The sequence below is a fragment of the Myotis yumanensis genome, unplaced genomic scaffold, assembly GCF_028538775.1.
Source record: "Myotis yumanensis isolate MYYU_CA2020_CCGP unplaced genomic scaffold, mMyoYum1.0.hap1 SCAF_15, whole genome shotgun sequence".
Taxonomy (NCBI): Eukaryota; Metazoa; Chordata; class Mammalia; order Chiroptera; family Vespertilionidae; genus Myotis; species Myotis yumanensis.
Genome location: NW_027223766.1, coordinates 53,380,199 through 53,403,565, shown reverse-complemented (window position 1 = coordinate 53,403,565; position 23,367 = coordinate 53,380,199). Strand labels below are relative to the sequence as shown.

At 69.0% G+C, this 23,367-nt stretch overlaps 1 protein-coding gene across 4 annotated transcripts in view; it reads right to left on the bottom strand.

Moving 5' to 3' along the window:
* The window catches only part of ADGRB1 (adhesion G protein-coupled receptor B1), a 60,328-nt gene extending 44,194 nt beyond the window's left edge, over positions 1-16,134 (bottom strand). For all 4 annotated transcript variants that reach the window (XM_070392453.1, XM_070392455.1, XM_070392454.1 and 1 more), the window contains exons 1-2: positions 16,082-16,134; positions 4,763-5,713 (exon numbers count right to left, since the gene is read on the bottom strand). In XM_070392453.1, the coding sequence (XP_070248554.1) occupies positions 4,763-5,510 (748 nt within the window). In that variant the 5' untranslated portion in view covers positions 5,511-5,713; positions 16,082-16,134. The remainder of the gene's footprint in view (positions 1-4,762; positions 5,714-16,081) is intronic.
* Positions 16,135-23,367: the final 7,233 nt, after the last annotated feature.

The window sequence follows — 23,367 nt, the reverse complement described above, 5'->3', positions numbered from 1 at the left end:
GAGAGGTGCCCTCCTTTCGCCTCGCAGCCTGGGGAGCAGGCCTGGGCCCATCTCACAGACAGAGACAGAGGCCCTGGCCGGTTTGGCTCAGTGGACAGAGTGTCCGCCTGTGGCCTGAAGGGTCCCGGGTCCAACTCTGGTCAAGGGCACGGGCTGCAGGCTCAAACCGTAACCCCAGTGGGGGCGCATTCTGGAGGCAACCAGGGGCGTGCCTCTCTCACATCCTCCACCCCCCCTTGCACTCTTTCTAAAAATCAGTGGAAAATTATCCTCGGGTGAGGATTAACAGCAACAACAAAAAGAATATTTCTCAGAAAAAAAAGGAGCTACTAATACGTCCAAAAGAGAGAGAGAGAGAGAGAGAGGCCTGAGAGCCGCCCCCGGGCCTGTCTGCGGGCCCCTCCTCCAGCCGCTTGTCCTGGGAGTGGTCCGGTTGGAGGTGGAAGGCCCAGTCCCACCAGCTCCGCCCTCGGGCCTGGGTGACCGGCAGTCCCCGCCTTGCGGGCCTTGCTGTACGGCCGTCCCTCCTCCCATCTTTCTGGGACACGGCAGCCTCACGTGGAGCTTCTCCGTGGGGGATGGCACACGCGTGTGCTCCGGGTCACGGCCCGCCCTCCCTCCCCCAGGTCTGGAGTGGCCTCGTCGCCAGCGGATACCGACACCTGTTTCCCCCAGTTTCCTAACTCGGTCCACGTGAGCGCAGCGCCCTGGCCAAGATGGTGAGGCCTGAGCCGCAGCGGGAGCCCTAGGCCTCCCACCCCCGTGGGCCCTCCTGTGCCCCTCAAGGCGCTCAGTGCCACCTGGCCCCCTCCCCACTCTCCGCCGACCTCTCCACACCCTGCAGGTCCCAGGGCGGCTCCGATGCTCTTCCCAAGGGAGGCGTGGGCTCTGGGGCTGGGACGAGACCAAAGTCCGGGGGGGGGCGGGGTCACGGCAGAGGCCACCCGCCACGTGGGGACAGGCTGGAGTCGGCGCGGGACTTGGCCCCTCCCGCGGACTGGGTGCCTGGGTGGGTCTTGGTCTCAGCCCAGCATCTCAGTCCCAGTCCTCCAACCCACCCGTCCAGGCGTCACACACACTCAGCCCCCAGCTCAGCCTCTCCCCACCCTGGGCAGGCACACGGGGACGCACACAGGGACAGGGACACGCACAGGGACAGGGACACACACACACGCACAGGGACAGGGACACACACACGCACAGGGACACACACAGGGACAGGGACACACACAGGGACACACACAGGGACAGGGACAGGGACACACACACGCACAGGGGCACACACAGGGACAGGGACACACACACACGCACAGGGACAGGGACACACACACGCACAGGGACACACACAGGGACAGGGACACGCACAGGGACACGCACAGGGACACACACAGGGACACACACAGGGACAGGGACACACACAGGGACACACACACGCACAGGGACACACAGGGACAGGACACACAGGCCCACACTCCCAGCCCCCAAGACGCTGCGTTTTCATGATCTCCCAAGTCGCTTCTGCAATAAAATTCTTTAATTAAAACATGAATATTTAAAACGACCCTTGAGAGAAATGGCCCCGTCACACCCGCGGCAGAAGAACACAGAGACGGTAGGGACGAGACAGAGGGACGAGGGACACACGGACAGACCCTGGTGGGGTGCGCCTCAGAGGGGCGGCCGGGCAGAGGGGACAGTTGCTGTGGCCCAAGGAACAGGCCGAGCGAGGCGGACGCCGGGGCCATGTGGCGCGTGGACAGGCCCGGCGGGGGGGAGCGGGAAAATGGGCCACGGCTGGCCTGGGCAGCCTGTTCCCTCCGTGGCCTGCGCACAGCCTTCTGGGGGAGGAGATGAAGGTCGCGCCTCCCCGGCCTCCCCCTGCCCCCACTGGGGGGGCGAGGCTCCCGGGCACAGGGCTCTCCGGACGGATCTGGGGTCCAGCGCCTGCCTGGCGCCGCTGTGTGTCTTCTGAATGACGCTGGACCTCTCTGGTCCATGTGCCACCCCATCCACCCCCCCACACGTACACACTGGGCACATGAATGCAGGGACACACATGTGCCCACACACGCCTGCCCCTCCCCCCTCCGGCACCGCCGCCAGCCATTCCCTCTTGGAATCTCCACGGGGGCCCTGCCTGCTCACCCCCCCCCCCCGCACCCCGCGCCCCAGTCTCTGCCGCAGGCCTCTGGGTCCCCTGCCCACGACTAAGCGAAGGCACTGAGGGTCCGGCGCCAACTCGCTCCCGTCAGAGACGCTTTTGCGCCGGTGCCCACTCCTCACGCAACCAGGGAAGCGGTGCTCCCTCTCTCCAGTCACGGCGCGGGGCTGCGGGAGAGGGCGCTGATGGGCTGGCCGGGTTGAGGGGCTTGGGGGGCCCAGTGCGTGCAGGCCAGGCTGGGGCGTCGTCCCAACCCGGTCCTGGCAGAGCCTCCAGACCCCAGAGCCCCTGCTTGCAGGATACGGCCGGGACGACCCAGGGGCCTCCCACACTCGGGTCCACTCTGACCTCCGGATCTTCCTCCCCATCAGTGTCTCCCACCTCGGTGATGCCAGGAGTGGTCTGGCCACCTCCTCCCTCCGCACCCACATCCTGTGCACCAGCAAGTCCATCAGCGCCCCCACCACCGCCAGGTCCCCCCCCGCCCCAGTCCAGAAGCTGCTGTGCCCCCAGCAAGCCAGCGTCAGGCCCCTCTGGGTGCCCCCCCCCCCCACCCCCCGCTGCCCAGACTCCCTGCTCTGTGCCTGAACACCCTGTGCACCTACAGCCGGAGCAGCGTCCGCGCCGGTCACTCTCCTGCTCGAAGCCTCCAGTAACCCCTTTGTTCTCGAGAGAACAAGTGAACCCCAGCCAGGGCTTTCCCCACTGCACCCCAGCTCCTGCCTCAGGGCACAGAGTGGGTGCCCAGCGAGGGGCGGAGCTCTGGCTCCCCAGCACACAGGCTTCGCCCCGGTCCTCACTCCTGCCCGCCTCCACCTTCTCCTCCGACACTGCAAGGCTCCGAGCAGCGCCAGGCACTTCCCCGCACGGCGCTGCCCACCAGCCCCCGGGCCCAGCCCCTGCGTATCGGGTGCCCAGTGGGCCTGGCCCTGGGCCCTGGTCTCCCTGGGACAGCGCACCCTGCAGAGTAGTCCCCACTTTGCAGGTGAAGAAACCGAGGCTCGGGCAGGTGGCCGCAGGGGAGTGGCCCAGCACGCTGACCATCCCCCCCCCCAAACTAGCCACCCTCTGCGTCTCTGCTCCTCAGCAGCTGTCCCAGCCAAGGCCACAGTCACCCCACCTTGCCCAGCCCAAGGTCAGCCCTCCTGGCCGTCCACCCCGCCGCCCGGAGCTGCATGAAGCCACCGACGGGTCCCCCCATCGGACCGGGCATTTTCTGGACACCCCCCCCCCCCGCCGGAGGGCTCTGCCTGCCTCTCCCCTTCTCCCCAGCCACCTTCACAGCTCAGGGAGGCGTCGTCAGGATCCAGGGTCCAGCATAACGGGGGCCTTTGCACCGCACGCACTTTTTTATTATAATTGACTAGAGGTCGGGTGCACGACATTCATGCACTGGGGGGGGGGGGGCCAGGGGGAGTCCCTCAGCCCGGCCTGCGCCCTTTTGCAGTCCGGGAGCCCTTGAGGGGACATCCTTAGTGCTGCCACAGAGGTGGGCCGCTGCGCTCGCCAGCCGTGAGCCCGGCTTGTGGCTGAGCAGTGCTCCCCCTGTGGGAGCGCACTGACCACCAGGGGGCAGCTCCTGCGTCGAGCGTCTGCCCCCTGGTGGTTAGTTCGTGTCACAGCAACCGGTTGTTCTGCCCTTCAGTCAATTTGCATATTAGCCTTTTATTCTATAGGATTTCAGAGAGGATGGAGCCTGAAACCCAGGCATGTGCTCTGACCGGGAATGGAACCGTGACCTCCTGGTTCATAGGTTGATGTTCAAACACTGAGCCAGGCCGGCCGGGCCCCACCGGCATTTTATGCCATTAAAGACATTATTCTGAGAAGCAGTGCAGCAGCCTCAGTGGCTCAGGAGGGGCTAGAGCACTGGACAATGCCCCCCACCAGCGTGGACCACCAGCCGGCCTGGCCCCTGGATGCCCGGCCCCCCATGTTCAGCTGCCTGGCATCTCGGACCCGATAGTCTGAGACAAGCTGTGCCCTCCCGCCCTCCCCGTCCCAGCCACTGCCCCAGCCACTGCCCCAGCCTCGAAGGTACTCCCAGGAAACCCCGGGGTGTCCTGAAGGGGGGGCTCCACTTCCTGCCCCGCCGCCTGTCAGCCCCACCAGCTTCCCACACCACCGGCACCTCTTCCACCGGCTCTCACCCCCCAGGACCCGCGGCCGCCCTCTGTGGGGCTGACCAGCCCGGGCCCAGCCTCTGCCTGCCCTGGGCCTCAGGGCCGCCCCGGGCTCTCCAGCACCTCGGACCTGCCCCTGGTCCCAGAGACCCTGACGTCGGCAGGACCTTTCCCGTGCCTGACCCGGAGCCTGGGACACCTCTCGGCGCTCAGGAACTGACCGCGTAGATGGGATTCACACAGCACGCTCCTCCCCAAGCCTCATCTCCCACCGACCGCACTCCACGCAGCCGCGTCCGCAGAGGCCCCGCAGACCGGCCGCCAGCCTGCAGCCTGCGGCCACCAGACGGTCCCGCCTTCGAAAAGGAAGGGCCCTCCTGGCCAGAAAGAAAAACACCGACCCGCCGTCCTTCCCTTCCTGGGCTCACTCCTGAGCTGCCGCCGCGCCTCCCGCGAGCTGCCCCGTCCCCTCACTCACCTGGGGCGCCATCCTGGCCCCGGTCCTGGGTCAGGCTGGTCAGGCAGTTCTCAGGGCCTCCGGCCGCTCCGTCCCTCACGCAGACGTCGCCGTGGGGCCCCGCGGGGCCGGAGGCCGGGTCGCCGGCGCCCCCGCCCAGGCAGGCGCAGGGGGTCTGCATGATGCCGCAGGGGTGCGAGCTGCGGCTGCCGGCCAGGCAGGCGTCCAGCCAGCGGCACAGCATCTGGCAGGCGGCCCGGCTGGGGCTGCGGTTGCCCACCACCAGGTACTCCACGGAGAAGTCGTCGTCGGGGGGCCCGGGGGCCCCGTCGCGCCGCATCTGCAGGAACTGCTTGCCGGCCTGCAGGAAGGCCAGGGGCGCCGCGGCGTCGCACAGCCGCAGCACCTCGTCGAAGCTCTCCACGCCCAGGTAGGTGCGCGTGGACTCCAGGAAGGAGTCGAACTGGTAGGTGCGCACGCGGCCGGGGCCACGGCAGGGCGCGGGCGCCTTGGCCACCTTCACGTAGAGCGTGTAGCGCCGCGGGTCGGGGTTGCGCAGGGTCCAGGAGCAGCGCGAGGCGTTGGCGGGGAACACGGCGGCCGCCGAGAAGTAGCCGAAGAACTTGCCCTGCACCAGCGTGGCGCATGGCTCGGCCCCGGGCCCCGCGGCGGCCCCCATGGCTGCCCACGCCTGGCGCCCCAGCAGCAGCAGCAGCAGCAGCAGCGGGCAGAGGACCCAGCGCGGGCTCGGGGCGGCCTGGCCCCTCATCCTAGCTCGCGGGGCCACCGGGGTTCCGCGGGCTGGGCAGGCAGGCGCGGGCCAGGCCTGGACATGCCAGGGTCCGGCAGCGAGCAGCGGACCGGGCTGGGGGCCGGGGCCGGGGGCAGGAGGAGGGGCCTGCGGGTGACCGAGGGGGCTGCGGTGACGCCTCACGTCCAGAGCCCCGTGCTCGCTGTGGCCGCCGGCAGCACCTGGAAGAGAAGGAGCAGGATGGGGGTTGGTGGGGTCCCCCTGGGGAGACGGGGGCCGAGGGTACGGAGGGGCCAGTGTCCCCCACAGCTTTGCGCAGCTGACACAGGCCTGGCGCTGCTGCCAGGCACCTGCCCTGTCCACCTGTCCGTTTGCCACCCACCATGTGTCCACCTGCAGGCCCAGGGGCCCAGCCTGGGGATGGAGACCTCCTCCTCCGCCCAGACCCCGACAGGGCGCACTGGGCAGCGCCAGGCCAGGGATGGCTGGGAGCACAGAGTCCCCTAGAGCCCCCTGTGTCCAGCTGGCCTGCAGCGACCCCTCGCCTCCGCTCCTTTCTTAAAAAAATATATTTTAATTGATTTCAGAGAGGAAGGGAGAGGGAGAGAGAAACATCCATGATGAGAGAACCATGGATCGGCTGCCTCCTGCGCGCCCCACACTGGGGATGGGGCCCGCGACCCGGGCCTGTGCCCTGACCTCCTGGTTCCTAGGTCGACGCTCAACCCCTGAGCCAGTCGGCGGGCCTCACCCCTCCTTGCGAGGCCGGTGCTGTGAGCCCCTTTCACGGGGACGCTGAGGTCAGAGGGTGACTCACCCAAGGTCACAGCGAAGGGGCAGGAGAACCCACACCTGGACCCGGACTGACCCCAACCTTGTGCCACTGGCATCGCGCCTGCTCCTGCTCCTCCCCCGAGACAGGAAGGCCGCTCGGGGCGCGTGTGAGCGAGAGCAGGGAGGAGTCGGCACTGCCCAGCCCGGCCGGCCTCCATGGGGACCCTGGCAGGTTGCTTCTGCCTCCGAGCCTCAGTTTTCCCACCGTCCCCAAAGCCCAGGCTGGGCCCTGGGTCCCACGTGGCAGGAGAGCTGGCAGGAGAGGGAAGGAGGGAGGGAGGGAGGCAGCGCCCCCCAGAGTCCGCCTGGCCTGCTGGTGCCGGCGGCTCCGCCAGCTGAGCACACAGGCCGGCAGCCTGCCCACGGGCCTGGCCCTGCCGCCCGTCCGGCCCAGCTGGCCGGAGACACAAGGTCAGTCCCTGCTCTGCAGTCCCCACCTGGCGTCCTTCCTGCGTGGGCCTCAGGGACGGAGCAGGGACTGGCACAGGCCGGACGCCGGCTGCCCCTCCGGCCAGGCCTGTGCCTCCCAGCCTCAGTTTCCCCCTCTGTCAAGTGGGGGTGAAGCCTTCCTCTCAGTAGGGGGGTCAGCCCTGGACCGGGGGTTACCTAGCGACAGGTCGGGACTCCAGCAGGGAGGAGGCGGGGCCCGGGTCAGGGGACAGCGTGGCCGGCCTGGCCCTGGGCGGCTCCTTAGTGGCAGAGGTTCAGGTCCCAAGAAGGGGCCTTGCACACGTCTCCCCCTGGCGAGTCCGGGGAGCCCTTGTCCCTCCGTCTCTAGGCCACTCAGGGACAGCCTCTGACGCTGTCGCAGCAGAGCGGCCTGCCCAGCTGCCCACTCCCACAGTGGGGGACGGCTGGGCCTGGGCCAGGGTCCCTCAGCCCAGCCCGGGGGGGGGGGGGGGCGGGGCTCCGCCCAGCCTCTCTGAAACCTCACCAGAGCCAGCCCGGCTGCAGTGCCCACCGCTAGTCCAGGCTGGGGCCCCAGACCCTCCCCATCACCCCAGAGGGGCCCAGGGATCCCGCCCAGCCCAGTGGCACCAGCACAGCCCTCAGCGCCCGGCCGGCCCTGCTGGTCACAGCTCACCCCACTCCTGGAGGCCGCCCCCCCCACCCACGAGTCCCCCACAGCAAGCACCAGGCGGCAGTGAAGGTCGGAAGCAGGGCAGCCCCATAGAAAGGCCCCCCGCCAGCAGTGGGGAGGTGGCTGGGGACCGGCGAGGGAGGCTGTGGAGCTGGGGTGATGGAGGGGGGGGCAGGGGCTGTGGGATAGACACGGAGGGACACCTCTGGCCTGGACCCTGAGGAGGAGGGAGGTGTCAGTGGGGGGGAGGGGCCAGTCAGGGCAGAGCCTGAGCCCTTTCGGGCCGCGCACGCCCCGGCCCAAGGCTCTGGAGTGAACGTTCAACAGACACCCAGGCAAAAGACAGCCTAAAGGGCCCACTCATGGGGTTCTCACACAGGGTTCCTCGGAGCCCTGGGGTCCCACGGGGGTCCGGAGGAAGCCAGGGCGGGAGGGGAGTGCAGGGCTGAGGTCACTTCCCGGCGCCCGGGCCTCGTCTAGGACGTCTCTGACTTGAGTGGTTTTGCGCCCTGACTGCCGGCCAGCGTCTGGCCGGGCCGCGGGTCCAAGCACCGAGCCCCGAGCACCTGGCCTGGCGCGGCCTCTCCTCTGCTGGTCACAGGGCAGCGCTGGGCAGGAGGCCCGGCTGCCGGTGCGGCGGCTCCTGCACCTGCTGGTGCTCACTACCCTCCACTTGTCCCTGACCCACTCCCTGGCCCCCATCATGCCCACAGCCCTCTCCAGCGGCTGAGGTGCCTCTGTCCACAGCCTCCACCGGCCGTACCCTCCAGCGAGGCCCTGCTCAGCGGCTCAGCCCCCTCCGAGCATCCGAGCCTCCAGGGCAGGCCCAGGTGGGCGGAGAGATGGTGCCATGGAGTCTAGCCTGGCACGGGATCCATCTGAGAGGGGGCAGGGCTGGCACCCTGAGTGGGGACCTGGAGGGGCAGTGCCTGGGATAAGTGGGGTGGGAGCAGGGAGAGCCGGGGGGCGGGTGTCAGGCCAGGAGGGCAGTGAGGGAGGGGGTCATGAGGATGCGCAGGCTTCCGGCCTGGACAAGTGACAAGTGGACGGTGGGCGCCCTCACGGAGGCAGGGAGCAGGCGTGTGTGCACAGGTGCAAGCACATATATGTGACGCCTGTGCCTCTGGGTATGCACACACACGTGCAGGCACATGCATCTCTGTGTGCATGCGTGGAGCACCCTTGCCCAAGGTCACAGGGCAGGGGGAGAGCCGAGCTCAATGTGGGCGGGGATGTGTGGGGCGGTGGGATGGAGGCCAGGGCTGGGCAGGCCCCGGCCGGGGGCCGTCCGGGGAGCCAGGGGCCAGGCTGAGCCCGAGGACCCCGTTGGGAGGCCGGCCAAGTGGAAGGCTGGCTGCACAGCAGGAGCCCGGTGCTGGAATCCCGGGGCCCTCCCAGCCCTCCCAGCCCCCCGGTGCCTGGCCCCCCGGACCAGAACCCCCAAGCCTGCTGGCCCAGGGGAGGGGCTGGCGGGTGCTGACCCAGCCCTGGGCCCCGTGTCGCCGGTCACTCCTCCCTGTAGTTCTCACACGGAGACGGTCTCCTCCCCCAAACCACAGGCCCCTTGTCCGGCGACTGGTTCCCCATTCCCAGCCGGGGCCGCTGCAGCCTCACCAGCCACTGCACCGCTGGGCTCCCCGGGACAGTGACCGACGAGCCCACCAGCTCCCTGGGAACCCGCCTCGCCATGGCCTTCTCGGGGCCAAGCTGCCCGCGCTGCCCCGGCCCTCTGCCCTGGCCCTGCCGCACGGCCCCCCAGAGCCTGCAGGGCAGCTCGGGTGAAGGGTGGGCAGCACCGAGCAGGGAGCTGGGGCCTGGGGGTGGCGGGGCAGAGACTCAGAGAGGACGACAGAGAAGAGGGGAGGGCAGTGGAGCGGGGGATTGAGAGCCGCCACACCAGGTGGGGACCAGGAGCGGGCACCGGCATCAATGGCCCAGCTGACTGAGTGCCCACCAGGCACCAGGTCGGAGATCTTTCGGGACCGCTCCTCCCCCTCCCCTCCCCCGCCCTCTGGCCGTCAATCTCACCGCCTCGCCATGAGGTAGGAGTTCTGAGCCCACATCAAGGCCCTCGGGGTCACCACCAGCCTCGGGGGGCCGCGCCCACCTCCCACCCGACCCCGCGTATCCCCACGTGTGCAAAGGGCTGCCCCCTCCCCCGCCTCACAGTCAGAAGCCCTGGTGCCTCGGTTTCCCTGCCGACGACAAGGACAGGGGCTGGGCGCTCCCCTCCAGCTCCAGTCTCACCCCATCCACCCTGTTCGACCCTCCTCCCCGGCCCGGCCTCCGCGTCCCCCCCCCGAGCCACCCTGGCTGCCAATGGCACCCAGACGCCAGCCACAAAAGGCGCTCTGTTGTCCCGCCCGCCCTCCAAACAGTGCCGGCCTGTGTCCTGGGAAGAGGCTGCCCTGGGGGAGGGGCAGGCGCCCCGAGGCCCAAGGACAGCTCAGGGGCTATGGTGGGCAGGGCTGGGAGAGCAAACAGGGGGGCCACCCAGGGGCACCCAGCCCCCCTGCCCTAGGTGCTCCATGGGCCTCATAGATGCCCCGCGGGTCCTGTTGGGTCAGGTTGGGGCAGGTCAGGCCGCCTGGTCACCTGGGAGACGGAGGGAGGCCCAGGACATCCCATCTGAGTGGCCTGGGGCCTGGGGCCTGGGGCCCATGAGGCGGGACAGGAGAGCCTGCAGGCCTCCCCTTGTGAGTGCAGAGCCGGTGGGCCCGGCCACCTACCCCCCCGACCCCCCTGCAGGGCCACTATCTGCCCCACCCCAGCCCGAGCCAACCAGGCCCCAGTGACCTGTGGGGCGTCCCCCAGAGCTGGGAGGGGTGCCCCGGCGGGCCCCCGACAACCACACTTGCCCACCGCACCTGCCAGCCCAGCCCATGGGAGGCCTCCTTCGCCTGCTGGGGGGCCCCCACAGACCCTGCCCCACTCCCCACCCCAGAGGGCCAGGGGGCACCCCCCATTCCATAAGGAGGCAGACAGCCCAGGTAACCTTGGGGGGACAGATTGTCTCCCTTCGCCCCCCCCCCCCCCACTGCCCAGGCCGCCTGGCCCTGTGGTCGGCGGTCAGCACTCTGACGGGCCTCATCACACCTGCTCTCCCCCAGGACGCTGTCACCGACCAGCTGCAGGCCTTGAGGACACTCCAGACACTCGAGCCCTTGAGCCTGTGACACACCTTGTCCCTCTTGGGCTGCCGCTGCCCCGCATCCTCCTTCAGGCCCCGGGGAAGGTGGCTGCCTGAGGAAGCCTTCCCTGAGCCTGCAGACCGCCCTCCCTGTGCCCACTCACTCCCAAGCATGCACACGCATGCCCACACGCACACACATGCACCTGCTCCCATGCCCATACTGCACACACATGCACCCATGCCCATACTGCACACACCTGCACCATGCCCATACTGCACACACATGCACCCATGCCCATACTGCACACACCTGCACCATGCCCATACTGCACACACATGCACCCATGCCCATACTGCACACACATGCACCCATGCCCATATGCACACACATGCACCCGCACCCATGCCCATATATGCACACACCTGCCCCCATGCCCATACTGCACACACCTGCACCCATGCCCATACTGCACACACCTGCACCATGCCCATACTGCACACACATGCACCCATGCCCATACTGCACACACCTGCACCATGCCCATACTGCACACACATGCACCCATGCCCATACTGCACACACACACACAGACATGCCCATATGCACACACATGCACCCGCACCCATGCCCATATATGCACACACCTGCCCCCATGCCCATACTGCACACACCTGCACCCATGCCCATACTGCACACACCTGCACCATGCCCATACTGCACACACATGCACCCATGCCCATACTGCACACACCTGCACCCATGCCCATACGTGCACACACATGCACCTGCACCATGCCCATACTGCACACACATGCACCTGCACACAGACATGTTCTCCTGGAGGGAGTCCCATGTGAGGATGGTGACAGGTCCCATAGGCTGGGGCCCCCCCCCACGGGGCGGAGGTGGGGGCCCTCGTGAGGAGGGGAGGCTCCTGGAACCCTGGGTCTGACACACGTCACTGTCCTCTCCTCTCACGGTTCCCTGCGTGGTCCCCCGAGTGAGGAGCCTGTGCCCCGGGACGGAGGTGCAGGGGCGGTGCCCACGCAGCTGTTGGCCTATGAGCCACGCCCCCATCCACACTGCATGCCACGCTGGGATCTGAGGCCCCAGCAGGAGGGGCCCATCCAAGGTCACCTGCCCAAGGTCACAGCTTCAAGATGGGAAGAGCAGTCGGGCTGGGCTGCCCTGGGCGGAAGCGCTGAGTGGTGGGGAGGGGGGGCGGGGGGGGCTTCCTGGGCAGGCCTGGCTGGTGGAGCCGGCAGGTCCTCATGTCCTGACGCTGGCACATGCAGGATGAGACTAGACTGGCCCTTCCATGGCCTGGTCCCCTGCCCCGGGGTCCCCACGGCAGCAGCAGGACCGATGGGCCAAGGAGCAGGGCAGCACACAGTGCCCGTGCCTAGGGGAGCAGGCCCCACGCTGGGTCTCCCTCAGCACCCAGGGGTGCCGCTGGGCTCTGTCTGGGGTGGGGTTGGGGGGACCACTGAGGCGAGGGGGTCAGCACAGTGCAGCCCTCAGCTCTGGGCCGGGTGTAGCCGGGATGATCACCTCAACCCAGAGCAGGACCGCGGGCCCCAGAAGGGGACGGGGAAGCGAGAGGGACCCGCTCCAGCTTCGGCCCTGGTGTCTCCTGGGGAGAGGGGTCCCTGTCCCCGCCCCTTGCACGGGGCAGAGGCCTGAGCGTCAGAGTTCCCACGGAAGCCCTGCCCTCTCAGGCCTCCCTTTCCCCTAACGGTCACGGGCCGTGGTGGGGGAGCAGCTCTCCCGGCCCGGCAGCCTCAAGGTCCCCGCGGTGTGGACACCCGCAGCGTCCAGGGTCCAGGCAGCGGCCCTCGATGCTGTGACCTCCTTTCTTGGCTGCGTGTCCTGACTGTCTGCTCATGTGCCACCCGCTCTGGGGGCAGTGTCAGGCTGGTGGCCATCCCGCCGGGAGGAATGAGGTGTGCACAGCGTGCAGGGGTGGGCGGAGCCGCCCCACCCCCGTGCGTTCTTCCTGCCTTGACCCTGCTGCCTCCCAGCGCCATCTCCTTGGCACGTCCATCACCAAATCACCAGCCCTGCTGAAGACTCCCCTGTGGCCTCGGCCCCCAGGACACAGCCCCAGGCCCCCCGGGCGCTCAGGTCTGGCCCTACTTCCTCTGCCCCCCTCGCCGTCCTGCCAGTCACCCTCCTCTCTGGTCCTCGCACCTGCAGGCTCACCTGCCACAGGCCCTTTGCACGGCTCCTCCCTCCATGGAGACCCTTCTGAGCCTTCACCACCACTGGCCCACCCTCCGGGGAAGCCTCCTGGGGAGCCCCGCCTCTGGACTACCGCAGGCAGCTGCCCCCACCCCTCTGCCCCTCACAGGGCCTCTGTCCCCATATTCCTACCAGCCTTGGGGTGGGAGACTGTGCCCTCAGCCTTGTACTAGGAGCACCCCCGTGCCAGTGTGCACAGGTGGGCACCCACATGTTTAGTATGTGTGTGCCTGCGGTCTGTGCACACAGGTCCCGGGTCCCTGTGTTTACCCAGAAAACAGGCTCTGCCCCAGGGCACGGCAGAGGCAGGGTGGCTGGGCGGGGTGACCCGAGGGCGTGTGAGGTTAACAGAACCCTCCAGGCTGGGGGTTGGAGCCCCACTCCCATTGCTCCCCGACAGGCCTGCCATAGGGAACACGGGGTCCCACTGCACACTGCCATCCAGGGGACACACGAGACCTGCCCCGCACCACGCACACGTGTGGCAGTTTCATGCCTGCACACATGCCCGCAGGAATCGCACGTGCATGAGCAGCACCCATGGACACACGCACCCATGGACACGCACGCTCACTCAGGCCTGTGCATGGTGCACGGGGCCAGGCGGGTGTGGGGAGAGGGAAATGACAGCCGGAAGCGCACGACCTCGGCGGGCTGGCAGAGGGACCGGCGAGCCACCGGGGGCTGCCCGGGATGGGGCGGGCGCTGCCGGCCGCGGAGGAGACGGAAGGGGCGGGCAGGGCGGCGGTGGGTGCGCGCGCCCTCTCCCGGGCGTCGGAGGCAGCGCGCCGCCCTCTGCCGTCCGCCACCGCAGCCCCGAGCCGGCCGCCCGGGCCCCAGCGGGAGGCGTCCCCAGGGGGCAGGCTCGGCCTCAGGACCCGCTCCGGGAGGCGGGGCCCGGCCACGCTGCCGGCCAGGGGGCCAGAGAGCCACGAGAGGCTGCCCGGGCCGCCTCCCACCCGGCCCTGCTCCCCTGTCCTCCGCGCGGATCAGCTTGGGACCGGGCCGGCCCGGACGCCGCAGACCCAGCACATTGCGGGCCCAGCACGTTGGGTCCCGGGACCAGGCCTGGGCCGGAAGGGCTCCGAGAGCACAGCCTGTGTCCCCATTTCACAGCCGCGACCGCCGAGGCCCGCGAGGGACCGGAGCCTGCAGACAAGGGAAGGGACTGGGAGGGCCCGGCGGCAACTTGGCTGCGCCCCCTCCCCGGCCGGGTCCGGGCAGTGCCGCAGGCCGCCCCGGGCCCGCACCGCCTTTCCGCCCCCGCGCAGGAACGAAGGGGACCCGCCGCCTTGCCCAGGACAGGAGGCGGCGAACTCCCCACCGAGCCCCACCCCGCGCCGCCCGCGGAGCCGCGCGCCGCCTTGGCGCATTCCCGCCGGCCGCGCCGCTGGGCTCCCGCCGTCCGGGTTCCAGGGCTCCGGGGCCGGCACCCGCCCCCCAGATCCAGGCGCAACAAGTCTGACAGCAGCGCCCCGGAGCTGCGGGCGAGCGGGGAGGGAGGGCGCCGAGCGCTCCGGGATTCCCGAACGCGCGCCATGAACGCCTCCGGGGACCCAGCGCGGGCGCGGCGCGGAGGACGGCTCCCACCCGCTCCTGAGGCTCCCCAGGCTCGCGCCCAGGAGCCCCCGCCCCTCTCTCGCCGGCTTGACCTTGCTCGGGTCCTCAGAGCCGGACCCGCGGCACCCGGGCGTCCGGGCGGAGTTTCGCTGCTGCGGGGGGTCGGGGGGGGGGGAGCGGCCCCTCCTTCCACCTGCCTCGCCGCCCCCTCGGCTGCGGGACCACAGAAACAGGGGAAGGCGTCAGGGTTCCAGAAGACATAGCCATGGCCACCTCCTCGGACCCACACCCCTCGGAGGTGCTCGAAGGGACCCCAGGCTCGCGGCCGCCCCCTAGCCACTCCGGCGCAGCCGCTGCCCGTCCCCCTCGCAGGCTCTGCCTACGAGGGGGCGAGTGTTGGTGACCGTGGGGGAGGGCGCCAGGGTCTCCCTGAGTCCCGAGGGGGGGGGGGAGAGCGGGGACCTCCCGCAGACTCCCCACCACGCATGCCCAGCGGCTCCTCCGGGCGCGGGGTGCGAGCCCCTAGCCCACCTATACGCCTTGCAACTCGCCCCGAGTTGCGGCTAAGGAACCTGCGGGAACGTGAGGCGGTGGGGAGTGCGCCCCGGGAAAGGGCGCGGGAGCCGGTGCGTTAGGCTGGGCGTCCCAGCCTGGTCCCTGCGCTCCGGGAAGCGCGGGAGCCCAAAGTCAAAGTGAAGAAGGGTGGGTGCCCGGCGCCCGGTCTGGGTGCCGGCGGGGCACCCTCTCTGCGCCTCCTGGGAAGTGACCCGGCAGGAGCCGCAGCCTCCGAGGAAAGACGTGCAGCGCTGCCGCCCCTCCAGGCCTCTCCCGACCGCTCTGCCCTGCGGGGGACCCGGGGCCGGGGGCCGGGGGCCGGACTCAGCCCCAGCTCCCCGGGAGGCGGCTCCGAGCGGTGAGCGCCTGGCCGCAGAGGGCAGGCGGCTCTGCCCGCGGAGGATGGGGACACACCGGCGCCTCGTTCGCCCGGAGAGGGCGCAGGGCCGACCCAAAGTTCGAAGCGGCTTATCCGCACGGCCTGTCCGACCTCATGGAAAAGAAGACGCCAGGGAACAGCCAGGGCGTTGGGGATGGGGGCGCTGTTTGGGGGGAGTCTCACCACCAGCGCCGGGGCTGCGGCGAGGGCTGCGAGAGACCCGGGCTTCCTGTGCGCGCCCCAGGCTCCGCGCGGGGGAAAGACATCTTGGGCCCCCGAATGTCTGTAGGGGCTCTGGGTGTGATTAGGGGAAGGGGGACACACTGGGTGTCTCTCCCCGTCCTGCCCAGGTCTATGTGGGGCTGTGGGGGTCACATGGGGGGCCCTCGGAGACCCGCGCTGCTGGCGTCTGTCTGTGGGGGCACAGGAGCCTCCCCAGCCTGCCCTGGTGGCCGAGGGGGCGCCTCCCAGCCCGGCCAGGCTTGTGCGTGCGGTTGGGGGTGACGAGCAGCTCCGAGGCCGCTCCCACGCCCAGGTCGCCCCCTCCTCAGCCTGCCCGGCGCGGGCGCTCGGAGACCTGCCAGATTCCGCCGCTGCCGCCGGAGGAGGCTGGGGGCCGGGGGTGGGAAGTGGGGGTGCCAACTCCGAGCTCTCCACGCAAACCTCGCAGCTTAGAAGCCCCAAACGGCGAAGTTACGAAGTCCGGGCGCCCGCCCCTCCCCCGGACCCCCACCGGCGCTGCGCCCCTCCGCGCCGCGCCCCCAGCCCCAGCCCCAGCCCCAACCCCAGCCCGAGCCTCCCTTACCTTCCTCGGCAGCGGCGGCCCCGCTGGCGAAGATTTGATCCGGAGACTCGCAAATCCTCAGGAGCGCCCCTTGTCGCCAGCGGCCGAGCCGGGCGCCCAAACGGAGGGGGTGCTCCTGCCGCCGCCGCCCCCGGCCGGCTCCGGGCCTAGCCGGACGCTCCCCGGAGCTCCCCCGAGCGCGCGCGCAGGCCCCCTGCCCTCCCCCCGCCTGCCGGAGCCCCTTGGACGCCGGGGAGGTCTGGATGCCCGGACTGCGGGCGATGCGGGGCGCGCGGGCCCGGGCCCGGCCAGGACGCGCACGGCCGCCTGGGCTCCCCGCTCTCCGGTTCCGCGTTCGCTCCGCCGGGGCCGCCGCCAACGCCGCGCCCGCTGCTGCCGCCTGCGCCCGCCGCTCCCTCTCCGGTCGCCGCTGCCGCGCCGCTCCGCTCCTCTCGCCTGCCCCGCTCTTCTCGCCTTTTTTCCCCTTCCTGGGGGGCGGGGGGAACGGAGCCGGGGGCGGGGCGGCGCGGGCAGGAGGAGGAGGAGGAGGCCGAGGACCGCGAGAAGGAGGAGGAGAGAGGCCAGCCGCTCCCCCACCGGCTGCGCGCTCCCCAATCTCTCGCTCCCTGAAACTGGATCCCTAATCGGGAGCCGGGGACCGCATTACGGATTACATCAGGGCTTCCAGAGCTTCCAGATCACACGTTAGAGGGGAGGGCGCGGGGGGCGGGGGGAGGGGAGCGGGATAACGGGGTGGGGGGGCCGATAAAATGCACACACACGCGGGCGCCTAGGAGAGCCGGCCGGGGCAGCAGGGAAGCCAGGAGTTGGGGCTCTGCTCTCTGCCTCTTCCGGGAGCCAAGGCTGGCTGGGTGATGGATGGATGGATGGACTGACTGAGGGATGGGCGGGTGGATGGACCAACAGCAGATGAATGGAGGGAAGTTACAGGGGGCTGTGCTTAAGCAACACAGGTGCACGGGAGGGGGCGGGGTGGAGGAGGGTGAGGCAAGTGGGTGTGGAGGGAGGAGGCTGCAGGAGGAAGGGTCGGTGATGGACAGAGGCCTGGAGAGATGGGTGGGGTGCTGGCCAGGGGCGGGGGGGGAGGGGGTGGGGGGGTGGGAGGATAGGTGGAGGATGGACAGCCTGGGTGGGTGCGGAGATGGATGGATGGCATATGAGTGTGCGGTTGGAAGGATGGAGCATGGACAGGTGGATGAGTGGGGTGAAGGTGGGTGGGTGATGGGCAGGCGAGTCAGAGGCCCAGACCGCAGAGCCTACCCGAGCGGGTCAGGCGCCGGTGGGGCTGGGAAGGGCCAGGTGAGCTGCCTGGTGGGGTCTGGCCAGTCTCGTCCCGGTGGGGGAGGGGCTCCTGAGAGAAGCTGAGGGAAGAGTTTGACCGAAGAGCCACAAGGAGGTGGGCTTGACAGGGAGGCGTCACCTACCACTGGCCCTGTGCGGCCGGCCATCCCCAGCCGTCCCCTCCCCATCCCCACCCTCCAGCTTGGTGACAGTGGGGACACCCAGTCCCAGGTTTGAAGCTGACTTTCATAAGCTGAGGGGATGGCCCCGTTCGCTGCTGCACCCCACCTTGAAGCACCCACAGCCCCTCTTCTCCTGGGGGCCTCTCCGGGGCGAACCCCGGGTCTTGGAGGGATGGTTTCGGGGAAGTTACTTCAGGGCCTTCTCTGCCAGGATGCGTCCCGCCCAGCCCCACGCTTCCTTCATAACGTGTGGTCCACGCTGGGTGTCAGATCCTTGTGCGCTGCCTGCATGTCCACTGCTGGACACACGTCCCCTCTGCTCGTGGCCTAATGTCAGAGGCCCCTGGCGCCCACCAAGCCCCTGCTGCCCAGGCCCCACCTCTGGCCCAGCGTCGCTCCCTCAGGGCCTCCTCTGGGTCACCGCCAACATTAGTTCACAATCCCTGTGCCTTCCTCCGCCCGGACGCCGTACCATTCTCACCCCCCTCCCTGTGACCATCCCCATGACCCCCAGCAGGGCCTCCACCCCATCACGTCACACCCCACCCGTCACTGTCAGCACCCCCACCCATCACCAGCCCCCTTGGGGGCGGGCAGGGGACGGGCACCTCTAGTCACCCCAGCGCCCAGGCCCATGGCTCATCTCAGCGGGTGGAGCTCTGTCCAAACCAGTCCCTCCCGCAGGCCAGCGTGTCTGTGCCTCGAGGGGTGCCCGGGGGCTGGTCAGAAGGGACCTGGAGGCCCAGTCTGTGAGGCAGTCGGGGGGACAGGCGGGGCCCCTTCCCAGCCCACCCCCTGGGCAGCCTTCCTTCTCCCCTCCCCCCAGGAAAAGGGCTGTTTCCTCCAAGTCTGGGGGGGGGGGCGCGCCTCTGGGGCCCACAGGGGTGCCCGCCCGCCTTCTTGGGCCCCATCCTCACTGCAGCTGCCCTAGAGGCCTGGTGTCCTCGCTGCACTAGCCGCTCGTGGCCACCAGGGGGCCTCTGACATTAGGCCACGAGCAGCTGCGCGGGTGCGGGCAGCTCTGAGTCAGGATTTCTCTCTGCTCTGGGGGAGGCAGGAGCCAGCCCTGGCTCCTCTGCCCTCCGGCAAGGCTAGGGCTCCCCGAACAGGCCGTCGGGGCACGGTGGTGTCCCCCGCACAGGGAGCTCCCCGCAGGGCCACGCCTTCCTCCTCCCTGATCGGGGGCCACCTGGCTTTGCTCCCCAACTTACCTCTTTAAAGAAAATTGTCCCCTTGCCCCAGTTCCTGATCCAGAACCCTCTCCAGTGGGGCAGAGAGGACCCCCGCCCCCCAGGCCCCTCCGGAGGGAAGGAGAAGGGTCCGCGGGAACCCTGGTCAGATGGAGGGATTCTGCCGGCGACCCACGCCCAGCTCCCGGCGGCATGCCCGGACCCTGAGGGTCACCCGCACCTGCTTCAGCCGCGGTGCCCCTACAGGGACAGGAGGGTCTCCGCGGGGAGGGTTCGGAGTTTCTCTCAGCCCAGACCTGCCAGGAACCTCGAACCCTGAACCAAGGGCCATTTCCCCTGAGATTTCCTACCCATTCACATCCACCACCAACCCCCGCCTGCCCCCGACACTGATCCGACCACCCACCTTCCTCACTGAGCATTCTCCCACACACGGGGGCCCGGCCACGGCTGCAGGACACCCAGGGCCCGCTCGCCACGGGCACGAAGGCTGATGGGTCCCCGCTGGACATCAGCTCCTAGGACCGCCTCACTCAGCCCAGAAGAGCGGGACCCTGGTCACCTTGAAGGCCTGTGCATGGCCATAAGCCAATGTCTGACCACAGTCATCAACTCAGCTGTGACCTCTAAGTGACTTTGAACCCATTACTCACTGACCCTGGTCACACCCTGAGCCCTGACCCTGGTCACACCCTGAGCCCTGACCCTGGTCACACCCTGAGCCCTGACCCTGCTCACACGCTGAGCCCTGACCCTGGTCACACCCTGAGCCCTGACCCTGGTCACACGCTGAGCCCTGACCCTGGTCACACCCTGAGCCCTGACCCTGGTCACACCCTGAGCCCTGACCCTGGTCACACGCTGAGCCCTGACCCTGGTCACACCCTGAGCCCTGACCCTGGTCACACCCTGAGCCCTGACCCTGGTCACACCCTGAGCCCTGACCCTGCTCACACGCTGAGCCCTGACCCAGGTCACATGCTGAGCCCTGACCCTGGTCATACCCTGAGCCCTGACCCTGGTCACACACTGAGCCCTGATCCTGGTCACACGCTGAGCCCTGACCCTGGTCACACACTGAGCTCTGACCCTGCTCACATGCTGAGCCCTGACCCTGGTCACACACTGAGCTCTGACCCTGCTCACACGCTGAGCCCTGACCCTGGTCACACCCTGAGCCCTGACCCTGGTCATACCCTGAGCTCTGACCCTGCTCGCACCCTGAGCCCTGACCCTGGTCACACGCTGAGCCCTGACCCTGGGCACACGCTGAGCCCTGACCCCGTGGCAGTTTTATGAATCCAGCTCTTAGCTCCAAGGCTGTGTAGACTCCAAGGCCTCCTAAGGGAAGGGAAACAGAGGACCCCGGGGTGGGGGAGCCCCAGGTGAAGCAGCAGGAAGCGGACCTCACAATTCCATTTCCAACCATTTTCCATGGGACCATCCTCTCAGGGGAGAAGGGAGGGGGGGCTATTTGAGACCCTGTAGGGAGTCGGCTGGTCCTGACTCCCGGGCCCTGGCACCAACATGGAGTGAAGGTCCTTGGAATCCTCGACCCTTACCGGGCCTCCAGCCTGGGGCTGGGGTGGAGGGACAGCGGGGTCCTCGCCACCACTCAGTGAACTCTGCAACCGGAGGCAGAGGGGGCCGCTGACTCACAAGCAGGAAAACTGACTGTGACGGGACCTGCCACACTCAGCCTCCAGGCAGGACACAGCGCGCCCAGCGGAGCGAGGCCTCCCTGTGCTAGCTCTGCCCTCGGCACCCCTCCCTCCCTCGGCCCTCAGTCCCCAGCCTGTGGAAATGACGCAGGGGAGAGAGGAGGGCTGTGTGGGGAAGAAGGACCCCCGCCGGTACCCACGGGCTCGGAGGGACAGACAGGCTCAGGAGTGCTCCCTCCCCAGGAAGCCCTCCCTCCCACCTCCCTGTTGGCAGGCATGGCCCTTCCTGCGTCCGGGGCACATCACAGGCACCCTCAGCCCAGCCTCTCACCTTCCCTGGTCATGACTGCGGGGTCACTTGGGGGCCACCGGACAGGCTGCGGGGGGAAGAGGGGACTCGGGGCCAAGTGCTTTGAAGAGTTGAGGCCTCTGGGAAGTCTGGGAGGCAGGAGAGACGCCTCTCACAGGCCCGCCCGGCCCCACGGACCAGGGCCTGCGGAGACCCACGCACGTGCCTGCGTGTGTGGGCGGGTGCGTGGGTGGGCGCGGGCCTTCCCCGGGCTCCCTCCTGGCCGGGCAGGAGCACAGGCCGGAGTTATGTAACCGAGCGGCCTGCCCACGCGGGAGCGGCGGCTGGGGCAGTTTCAGGCTATTCTGTCTGCTCTTCTCACAACTCCGGGGTGAGAACCAGGCGTCAGCGGCGGGTTTCCTGACACCCCTGGGGGCCGGGCGAGGGAATGGAGGTCGGGGAGAGGCGGGGCGGCTCCGGGCGGGGAACCTCTGGGCCTCCCAGGCCCTGCAGACTCAGCTGGACGCGGTCTCCTTGGGGCAGCTACCCGAGGCCAGGCCGAGGGTGCGGTGCCAGGCGGGAGGGAGCTGGGCACACAGCTCAGAGAGGGAGGTGACTCGCCGGAGGCCAGGACAGGGCAGGGTGAACCCAAAGCCTCTCCCCTGACCAGGGCGGGGCCAGAGTCCTGGGCTGGCCTCCGTGGGGTGGGCGTCTTCGAGATCTACAGGGCAGAGGGAGGGGCCTGTTGTGGGTGGAGAACCTGCCCGGGGCCAGGAGCTGCAGTGGACACGTCCAAGTACCGTTTTCAGTGCCCACAGCATCCCGAGGAGCGGCTCTGGTCACCGACTGAGCCCTGACCCTGGTCACTGACTGAGCCTTGACCCTGGTCACATGCTGATCCCCATCCCTGGTCACATACTGATCCCCATCCCTGGTCACATACTGATCCCCATCCCTGGTCACCGACTGAGCCCTGACCCTGGTCACATACTGATCCCCATCCCTGGTCACCGACTGAGCCCTGACCCTGGTCACATACTGATCCCCATCCCTGGTCACATGCTGATCCCCATCCCTGGTCACCGACTGAGCCCTGACCCTGGTCACATACTGATCCCCATCCCTGGTCACATACTGATCCCCATCCCTGGTCACATACTGATCCCCATCCCTGGTCACATGCTGATCCCCATCCCTGGTCACATACTGATCCCCATCCCTGGTCACATGCTGATCCCCATCCCTGGTCACCGACTGAGCCCTGACCCTGGTCACACCCTCATCAGACCCTGAGGATGGACATCCGTTGACCAGTTCCCATTGGCCCCTCTTATGGGGCCTGGCACCCGGCTCACACCAGGCCAGCCCCCCACCCCCACTGCCCTGGTTTCCGAGGCAGAGGCTGCCCCAGCGTCCCCGACAGGCCCTCCCTCTGGGCTTAGCAGGATGCCGCCGGCCCTGGGCGCTCTCAGTGGCAGGAGATTAAGCATTTAATAAACAGCCGGGGAAAATCAATACAGACTATCAGAGGAATCAGGCAGCGGCAGAGCAGAGCCTGGAGGCGGCCTGCGGCCCACTGCTTCCGCCACACTCCCAGGCGGCTCTATGGGACCCTTGCCTCTCAGGTGCTCCTGCCCTCACCCAGGGCCCTGCCCGGCCGCCACTACGGCGGGTGTGTCCCAGTCACAGCCCTGTGTGCTCCCACAGAGGCACGGGGGGCCGCAGGGACGCCGGACGCCGCCTGGTCTCCATGGGCCCGCCACACCCAGGTCCTCTCTGTCCCCAGCTCGCACTGGCCCGGGGCCTGATCTGGGCACGGCCCAGCCTGGGGAGGGGTGGCCAGACAGACACAGACATGCAGAGGGCAGTGGCTACACCACCTCCACCCCCGTTTCTCAGAGGGAGGTCTCCGGCCCCGGGGCCCACAGGCAGGTGACATTCTGGGGGAGGCCCAGGCGCCCTCACTGCCTGAGGTCTGAGACCCCCCTTGGGGAGAGTGGGGCTGGCCCTGCCGTCCCTGCGTCTGGTGGCCGTCACTTCCCATCAGCCTGTCCCGCACGGCCACGGCCGCAGCAGCCCTGTGCGCCCCATGGGCCCCTCAGCGTGCTGAAGCTGCGACGCCCCCACAGGGGGTGCCCCTATAGGAGCTGTGGCACCTGCAGGATGGGTTCCAGTGAGGGGGCTCAAGGCCAGACCCCTAACCTGCCCCGAGCTCGCCCCCTGCTGGGTGAGGTGGGCCAGCGGTGACCAATTTGTTCCTGTACCAGCCGGAGCAGGAGGGCACCAGAGTGGGCCTGGGGCCTGGGCCTGGGGCACACACACCGAACCCTGCCCCGGAGGGGACAGAGCAGGCGACGGCCCCCGGGCAGCGTGCGAGGGCCCTCGAACCCATCTCTGTGGACGAGCCCCACACTCGGCCACTGCCCTGCCCACCTGCAGGAGGCGTCCTCTGCCCGAGGAGGGGCAGGAGCACGGCCCGGGCGACCCAGCCCCGAGGTGCCACCTGCCTCACCTCCTGCCTCCTGTTCTGGGAAGCCCTGTCTGCTGCCCTCGGTCCGGGACACCCGCTCCCTTTGGACCGTGTCACCTTCAGGCAGGACTCCTGTCTTTCCGGGAAGCAAGGGCGGGTGGGGACTGTGGGGGTCACCTCTCTCCCTGAAGCCCAAGTGCCACTGGCGGATGG